Source organism: Cystoisospora suis (genome assembly GCF_002600585.1).
Source record: "Cystoisospora suis strain Wien I chromosome Unknown contig_722, whole genome shotgun sequence".
NCBI lineage: Eukaryota > Apicomplexa > Conoidasida > Eucoccidiorida > Sarcocystidae > Cystoisospora > Cystoisospora suis.
In genome coordinates, this window is record NW_027153523.1 from 11029 (window position 1) to 20260 (window position 9232).

At 46.0% G+C, this 9232-nt stretch overlaps 1 protein-coding gene across 1 annotated transcript; it reads left to right on the forward strand.

The window, feature by feature from the left end:
* Positions 1-319: 319 nt before the first annotated feature.
* On the forward strand, positions 320-9227 carry CSUI_001802 (uncharacterized protein). Its single transcript, XM_068062005.1, has 8 exons — positions 320-1636; positions 2110-2245; positions 3204-3281; positions 4280-4345; positions 5019-5153; positions 7399-7473; positions 8424-8518; positions 9019-9227. Exons 1-8 carry the CDS (start codon positions 809-811, stop codon positions 9196-9198), a joined length of 1593 nt encoding a protein of 530 aa, XP_067926022.1. The 5' UTR covers positions 320-808; the 3' UTR covers positions 9199-9227.
* Positions 9228-9232: the final 5 nt, after the last annotated feature.

Sequence of the window (9232 nt, forward strand, 5' to 3'; positions counted from 1 at the left end):
AGGCCGCAGTCCGAAAGGGCGTGGGTTCGAACCCCACTTCTGTCATCTCTTTTCTTACTCCCGTTTCACTTCAGCTCTCTCTTAATGATGTTTTCCGTCCCCCAACTTTGACATTCTGTCCGAATTTTCAGACAGTAGGAAGGCAGGGGCAACCAGTCATACTGCTAAGGACTTCTGACGCTTTCGGTTTTAGACAAGGAAGGAACGCACGTCTGAGAGAAGAATCAGGACTGCATGCAGGCACGTAGTCGATAATCGCTCCCTCAGTTGCTCTTCGTTCAGTCGTGAAGGTGCTGAGGATAGACCTGATTGTCATGTAATGGAACTATAGAACATTCTTCTCTCAGGATCGCTCGATTATAACGGAGGGGCTTACGAGCCTGTTACCTCGCTCTCAAAGGAGTGATCTTCTCTCTCATCAAGGCATCAAAGATACTTCACCGACACACTCATTCTCAGATCTAAAACACGTTTTCTCTCCGTTTGAAGTTTGAAGACACCTAGTCTCTTTTCTTTCTGTCCTTCTCGTTTGAGGAAGGCAATATCCTTTCTTTATGTGTCGTTTCTTGTCCTCATTCTACCTTTCCGTCTCTCCCGTCTTTGTTTTTATCCGGCCCCCTGGAATGTCTTCTCTCTCTTCGTTGTCTTGTCTAGTTCTCTCCCCTTTCTTTCTCTATTAGTAATTGCCTCTGCCAGCTTCTGCGAAGAACATCCAACTGCTCTCTCGTTTTCGCCTGCAGTCGAAATAACCAAAGAACCTTCTTTCAGCTATTGTTTTTTACCCTTTGTTCTTGTCTCCTCTTCTTCTATGGCGCGCCTGCGTCGTCCTCGTTCTTCCGATTCTTCGGATGATGAGTCTTCTCCCGCTCTTTCTCCTTCCCTCCCTCCTGTCCCTTCCCCCTCCTCTTCTTCGTCTTCCTCTTCTCCCGCGCCTCTTCCTTTTTCTGTCACGGAAGGGAGAAGAAGACACAGAAGGCTTGTTAAACCGGAAAGAGAGGATCTTTCACCCCGTGAAGAACTTTCTACTGTTGTAGAGGCTTCTTCTTCATTCTTTCGGGATATTGCAAGAGATGAAGAGAAAAGGAGTCATGAAGAGAATGAAAGGAGACTCCACGTATCTTCCTTACCTTCTTCGAGTCCCCTGAGAGCACGTGAAGTTACACATGAAGCTGAATGGAAAGAGATTCTCAAGCCAGATGCGCCGAGCAAAGAGGAAGCAGAGGAACTTGAAGCTTTGCAAGCAATGATTCTAGATGTCTATGAAGAAAGAGAGAGGCGGAGACAACAAATAACTCGTCTTCCTTTCGCAGATCCCAGGAATGGTAATGATGATCTTCGCGTATGTAAACAGGAACGGATACTGGAAGAAGAGGAAGAAATGGAAGCAGACGGGATGTCTCCAAACACAAGTAGACGTGGTGTAGAGCAGAAGAAGATAGACAAGAATCGCGAGACAAGAAGAGGGGAAGAAGACGAAGAAGAAGAGGGGAGAAGAAGAAGGGGAGAAGAAGAAGAGACCCAAGAAGAGACAAGGAAATTAAGATATGATGCAGTGTATGCATCTGAGCCTCTCACTCTGAGGAAGCAAAAAACTTCAATCCAGTGGACAGAGAGAAGTGCACCTTTAGATCCAGATGTAAGTCTCTCTGTCTCATCCCCTCCTTCGGAGGATCTCCCATACAAATTCCGTTCTACTCTACTGTGGATAGGTACATTCGTATCTATACACACCTACCGCTTTCTCTTTCTCTGGAGCCTTTATTCACAGTAATAAGTGTTTCTGAGCCGATAAGTGCAAACAGATATACATTTTTACCAACCTTTCACAGGAAAGCATGTTCGGGTGGATTCAACTATCGTCGTTTCTCGGTCTACCCTCATGTGCACTTGACTATATACACCACCACACACAGTCTTTGTCTTTGTATATCAAACGCTCTAGTACTCCTTTGTTCCTTCTTCGATCATCGCAGCATACGTGGGCGCGCGTTGGTTTCTGTATTCCTCTTTTGCAAAACTCTGAAGAGGATCAGATAAGCTGCTCACAATTCTCTCGTTCTTCCGCTCACCGAGTTCTTTCTGTCTCTCTCTTTCCGTTCGTCTTTCAAGGTTAAGAAGAAGCTCGTCCACAGGGCTGTACTTGTATTGCTCTTCGCCATTCCCTATGCTGCCCGTCAGAGCGATCTAAGAGAGATGATTCTTCCTGAAGAGACTCTGAAGAAAATCAGTATCCGGCTAATACTCAGTAGGGTCAAAGTGCTGTGAATGAATACATATAGTTGCATGAATATATATATATATATTAGCCATATGTGTGTGCGTGTGTATACACCCTGGTAATCCCTACGCGCGCGTGCACAACTATTTCTTCAGTCTATCTGTGTAGACACACATATACACATGTATAGCTCTATGTACAAATTTTGTCCTACGTGCTTCTACACGTAGAGCTAGTCGCTGGCCGATCGTAGGGCCTGGCTCTTGCTGCATGCGCCAATTTGCGTTTCCCCCCGGGCTGAAAGACGAGAGAGTAGGCATGATCGCCTATGCTGTCACTGTTCTCGGATTTATCGATATATTTGGCTGTGTCTACGCGTGTCCAACACTCTGTCTATGGCTACACATGTACTGACGTGTCTGTAGCTATCTATGTATTTCGCTGTGGGGTGCGCCCTGTGTATGTACCTCTGTATTGCTATGGCCTCCCTCCGAACTCGGAGATGATCATCCGATCAACGGGCGTCGAGGTTAAAGTAGTAGGAAGTAAGGCGCTAGGCTGGTTGAAGGGGACGCTGTCTTTTTCCTTGGTTGCTGCGCCGATCTCTCGATTTCTGACTTCGTATATATGTCTAGCGCTCCGTCTCTGTCTAAAGGTAACTACAGTTACATGGCTGTGGGTGCCTGTCTATCTGTCTTTATCTTCAAATCTCTGTCTATCCCGTAAACCTACCTCTCTCATTCTACGTTTCTATATCTGTCCACTTATCTCTCCGTATATATCTAACGAAACACGAGGACGATGGGAAGAATTCCACGTTACGGATGTCCTTTTCATGAAGCGAGAGAACCGGTAGGCTTATATTCGGAGAGTAAAGACAATCCAGAGAATCGTGTCATGGTCTGTTTTGTTTGGTGCGGAGAAGGGGAATGAAACTATAAGCACCTTTCTTTCTCCTTCCTTTTTTTTTCTGCTGTACGTACAGAAGAAGCAGCGAAATCCCTACGCAGCTATTTCGGCTTGATTCTCCATAGTCTCGGTGAACGCAAAAGTGCCAAACAAGGTAAATCCGAGCTGCGAAGTTACAGAGGGATAGAATGAGTAGAACGAGTTGGTCGATTGGAATAATGATGATGATAAGATGGGCGGAGATTCTACTGGTGGATGAGAGAAAAAACCACTCCGAATGAGTTTCTCTCAAGTCATTCTCTTTTACGTGAACAAACGGCCACTGACGAGGTTACTCATTTTAGTGAAGAGAATAGACGACTGGCTTTTCTTTCCGGTCTGGTTACCTGAGAAATCGATAGTTTTCTCCTTACATTTTCTTATGAGAGACAACAGGACACGAGAAGGAAGAAACAGCCTGTGCTGGAGCTTCTTTCAAAATCGTCTACATACGTGCGTGATATAGAGAGCGTTACAGTGGGACGCCTATATCTATCCCTATATATGAATTTCATATATGTATAGGGTGTCCTCTGTTGGAATGTGAGATGAGAGAAGTGTTCCGTATGTGGTAACGCTTTTCTTACAAGATGACCAGTATCTTCTTTCTCCAGTCTCTAGACACCGTAGAAATTTTTTGCCTGGTCGACTCTCCTTTGATAGCTTTTCACTGGATTCCGATTCCTCAGCTGGCGAGGATTCTTCTTCTCATCAAAAGAGGTCCACTACACTGGCCGGATGTTCATGTAGGAGAAAGCTAAAGACACTTGCAAGCGCACGCGTCTTCGTTGTCTTTTTTTTCTCCTACAGTGACATCGTGGCTTCGTCTTTCCTCTCTTTGCCATCGCTTTCTTCCCTCCTCATAGCTCTTCTCCTCTCAGAAATTCTATGCAGCTTTTCGGGTGTTCACAGCGCTAGGTCGACCATATTCAACCTGAGGCAAATTCTGATGCGCGACTCTCTCTCTCTCTATCTATATACATATGTATATATGCAGACATATGTGAGAGAACGTAGATCGGAGATATCGTCATACTTTCATTGTAAGTCTTTTTGTCTTTAGGCTGCTTTTGTTTATCAGTGTGTAGCGTGTTTTTTCGTGCGTATGTACAGAGGAGTTTTATTATCTTTCTCAAGGCGTGGCGCATGCACTGCACATTCAAAGCCTAACCTCAGACCGTGAGAAAATGGAGAATTGGAGGAGATAAGGCAACAACATACTGATTCTCACGCGGGCTTAAATCGAGAGCTTCCTGTACTTCATTTTCACTAGCATTCGAGTGTATGTACACGAGATATAGGACAAAGCACGCGGGATTTTGTACTTTTTCTTCCATCTCGCTGCCCGCGCGTCATTGCTCCATTTCTGCTTTCGCTTGAAGAATGCTCCGCCTGTTTTTCTTTTCTTTTGAAACTCTGGCTTCTCCTTGTTTCTTTGACTGGTTCTTTCTCTCTTTATCTGTATAGTCTTCATCCTCCTTTGCTTTGTAACTGCATGCCGAAAAGATGGACACGAGACACCCGGGTGTCAGTACCCGGTGAGGAAAGTTTTGACTTTTGTAGGAAGTCACCAGCCTCTTGCTTTCTCTTGTTTGTCTAACTTTCTGCGTGGGATACTTGCTTAGCGTCTTGGCTCGAGGAATCCCGAGCTGGACTGGACTTCCCTTATTTCTTTCCTTTTTGTTGTGGATGGTTTCTCACGGTATGTTGACGATTTGCTATTTCTCTCCGAACAGGAGTTGCGTGTATTTCTGTGTTCATCGTTCTTTGTGCTTTGGTAAAACGCTAGGCACCGGAAGGGGGGAAAAGGCATCATTTCTTCTATCCTTTCTTCTTCTTTTCTTTAACTCAGGTGAACATTGTCTTCGCGGATTTCTTCTTTTTCTTGTTCCCTGCTTCACTGTGTGTCGTGGTGTACTGCATGCATCTGACCTTGCCTCTTATTTGACTGCATGCGGGCGGCGTGATATCATCGCCGGGTTTTCAGGTATGCTCACTTCAAGGCTCTACTTCTCAAATTCCTCCTCCCTTGTCTTCTCTCTTTTGATTTGCTAGATTCACTCGTTTCCATTCATTGAGTTGTCTGCGCCTATGTACACGGTTGTCTTCTTTTTTACTCGTCATCCCCAGCTGTGGCCGTCGATCTGCCCCTGGCTACCTACCTCTATATAACTACTAGCTAGATATGTCTGTCTCGGGGCGGTTGTTGATTGCTATCTCTCTATCTCTATCTACCTCTGTCGACTGTTACCTTGTCTATTCATGGTTGTGCACGGGGTAGCTCTAGGTGTCCATATATATCATTACAGTCGTATGTGGCTGACTACCCACGGCAGCTATCCAACTATAGCTATGCAGGGCTGCGCCGAGCTAAAATCTCCGGTTCTGATAATTTACCCACGGCTATCTACGGATATGCGGGTGGCTGTCTATGGCAGTTCCTGGTAGCCAGATATTCATTGGTACCTTTCTGGCTCAAGCATTTGTGGCTATTTACCCACCGCCGTCCACCGCACCTAATTGCGTTGCCACTACTGTTCTATGGGGCTATCTGTGTCTATCTTTATATCTACAGCTATCTGGCTGTATGTAGATATCTACGTCTGTCCATGGCTGTCATTGAGTGTCGATCTTGCTGTGACTTCCTGTGGCTATCGGTCTATTCACGGCGCTCTTTCTTTATACTTGTCTACCTCTTGCTCGCTGACTATCTACGGCCGCATGTGGTTAGCCACTGAGGTCTACGCGGCTAGGTCGACATGTCTACTCCCACTTTTTCATGGATGCCCCTCCGTCCATGACTACCTATGGCTAGCGCCGGCCAGCTGTCTAGCTGCCTGTAGCTGCGTCCGTGAGAGGTGTATTTTTTCATGACTACTGAGCTTTGAGGTTCGCTGCCTGTCTGTCAGTATCTATCTTTGTTTATATGCCTGTCTGTGTCTACGCCCCTACCTGTGTACGGCTCTCTGGGGCTAGATGTGTTCATCCGCCACGGTTTTTTTCATCGATCTAGAGAGGAGTTTCACTGTGTTACTCTCCACCTGTTCGTGACTTTCCTCACCTATCTGTTGCTACACAAGGCTCCTCTAGTTGGCTACATGTGGCCAGCTAGTCAGGGCTAGCTGCGGCTGGCTACATGTGTCTACCTACAGATTTCTACGACTATTCGCATGTGGCTATGTATTGCTGTCTGTATTTTTTTGACGATCTGACGTAGGTTTGTCGCCACCTCTGGCTATCTGCCTACAACTGTGCGTGGCTATCTGCCCGTGGACCCAGTGCAATCTATGCAGGGCTGTCTATAGCTTCCTATGGACGTGTATCTTTTTTAGATCCGCCTGTTGCTGTGTGTGGCTGCCTCTCAGTCTGTCTGTAGCCATGTAAAAGCCATTTACCTGTCTGTAACTATGGTTCTATCGGAGGTCATCTGTGGCCACCCATCTTGTTCTGTCTAGCCGATCTCTCTATGCTTGCCTATGTGTCCCCCCGTCGATGCCTGAAGAGGGCTTTCTATGCTTTGCGTTCACATGTAACGGACACTGTACAAGGGTGCCGATATGAGACTTTTCCGAAGTGCAGTCCTACATGTGTTCATCTAGAAAAAATCTGCACTAAGTCCAGGGAGTCTCCCTAAGTAGTTGATGATGAGGTTAAGTGTGCACGTATCTACACTCGCTTCTTGTTGTTCTTCCTAGAATGTCCGGTTTCCGTTTCCATGTGTCTGCTGCTGAGTTGACTTGGTGTGAGTGACCTTCGGAGAATGGTCCAGTCAGCATGACTTGAGAAATCGAGGGACTTGTAGGAGAATCGCATAATAGCTACACATGTACGTACTTCTCCTACTTGTCTAGTATGTGCTGGAGCTCCTCTCTTTTGTCAGAGCAGTAGTGCATGCGTCAAGAAGACGTCGTTGACACGAAGTATTGAAGCCTCTCTCTGTTACTGATTCTTCTTGCTTTTTTGGCGCTGATCACCTTAGCTTCACATGTCTACTCATTTTCTTTGTTCTTCTGCTGCCTCCTTTTACCTCTATTTCTTTCTCCAGTGCATGCGGTCATCATTGGCATTCATTTCTCTTTTCTTGCATGCGTTGTAACACTCTACCCGGCGAATTTTTCGTCTTTACTGTCCTGCCCGATCTACCCGTTTCCTTCGTAGGTTATATGCGCCATCAGTTGCACTTGTCTTTCCTTCATGAGCTCCGAGTCTTTTTCTTTCTTCACTGGACGCAGACGTAGATCTCGCCGACCTGGCTCGTCCAGAGAATCACAAGATCAACGGGCTGTCTTTACGAGATTCGCCTACACGTAAGTCCACAAACAGTACATCTTCTTTCTTGCAGCGTCGCTCTTCTTTCTTCTCCTTCTTTATCTTTTTTTCTTCCTGCTGCTCTTGTATACGTATCTGTCTCTAGATGTATCTACCTCCTCCTGCTTTTATTCAGATGATGCTTCGAACAGGGTATATGCATGTATACACGCACACCCCGTGTGATCACCCGTGAGACGCAGTCTTCATCATGGGTTCGTGAAGCTTGTTTGGTGGTGTTTCGCCTACGACACCCAGCTCGTGCTCGCAACTCTGTGTCGAATCTCGCTTGAGAAGGGAAGTCAGTCGCTATATGCCTATCTGTCTGTTCGGAGTAAAGAACGCCTCGCATCACGTACATGCGGTTATCAATCGTGCGGGCATGGTACAGCATGCAGTCAGTTGTATCTCAGAGGGGAGTTTGTCTGTACGTTGCCCGGGAATCAAACATAAAAATGTCTTTACATGTCTTCTTTGTTTTCTTCACCGTTCATACACTTGGCAAATCCGCTTCGCATATCGCATACGTGCACAGAGTTACATATAAATATCTCCACATGCAGCACATAATGCTCAGTATCTTTTTCAAAGATGCAGAGAAGTCCGTAGGATAAGGCGAACTCTTCGTTATTAGACAACGGCGCTGTGTCGTGTCATGGTCAGGCCTCGCCTGTGTATGTGTCCGCGTATGGGGATTCCAATGGTGACAGGAATGTCTTGTGTATAGTGGGGCATATACATACGTACAGAGGGACATGAACATCATCAGTAGAACTGATCGTCACGTAGCTTGTTCCCTTTCTTTTTCAGTACTCTCCAGAGCCGTGATAGGGCCCTGGCTGCATCTCTTATACAAGTCTTTCTGTGTTTCTGTTCGTCTATTCACATCAATGTGTATGTGCCTGTATCTAATACGTCTTCGGGATGTGTGGATGTGATGTACCTGTAGATCTGAACACTCTACGCGATTTTCTTCTCGAATGTAAACTGCTGAAGTATATTCAGGTCTTTCCTCCGTCAGACCCAGATGGACATACTCCGCAGGTGAGCCGGCTTTTCATACATGATACGGCAGGCGAGAAATCTCCAACATACGTAAATAGTGATTCATACATACATACACACGTATTCCTGTAGTCCTCCTCTCTTCTTTCATTCGTATATCGTAGACATATGTACATACTACACATACATATTTACTTATACACATAAATACACCTTTAGAGCTTCAGTCGTACGAGGAATGCAGCAGTAAGGATGTTTCTCTCCGGGGTGTTATGTGGTTCTACTGTGTCGTATAGAGTCATCGGGACAGAAGTGTACAAGGATTTTTTCTTCTTTTTGAAGAATGTGTCGGCGACTTCTCTAGGAATCTTTGTCAGCAGGGGAAAGCTCTGGGTACGTATATACACGTGTACACACATTACATCGCTGTATACGTACGTGTTCTCCTTCACCTGTCTTTCTGCCTCGTCCTATCTTCTTTGTGAACCAGTCAACTGGTTGTGTCCTTATCTCTTGGTCTGCTTCGCTCCCTTCTCTAGAGCGCATATATTACACCTACAGATCGATTCGTTGAAGAGCTTTCCCTAGAGACTTTCCGCGGTGACTGTCAGGAGAAATGGGAGGTGCCGCTGCCTGACGGCGATCTAGCTGGTGACGTCATTGTAGGAGAGGAAGAAGATGAAGAACACGATGAAACTTCCAGTACTTCTTCAGGATAGGTGAGCACAGAAAGGGAGATGGAAGGGGCTCCAA

Bases quoted from the DNA above. Each gene is read 5' to 3' on its own strand.
- CSUI_001802 (XM_068062005.1), top strand. From the start codon at position 809: ATGGCGCGCCTGCGTCGTCCTCGTTCTTCCGATTCTTCGGATGATGAG. The intron at 1,637-2,109 runs GTAAGTCTCTCT...TCGTCTTTCAAG, and splicing joins GTGCACCTTTAGATCCAGAT to GTTAAGAAGAAGCTCGTCCA. The intron at 3,282-4,279 runs GTAAATCCGAGC...GCGTATGTACAG, and splicing joins ACGCAAAAGTGCCAAACAAG to AGGAGTTTTATTATCTTTCT.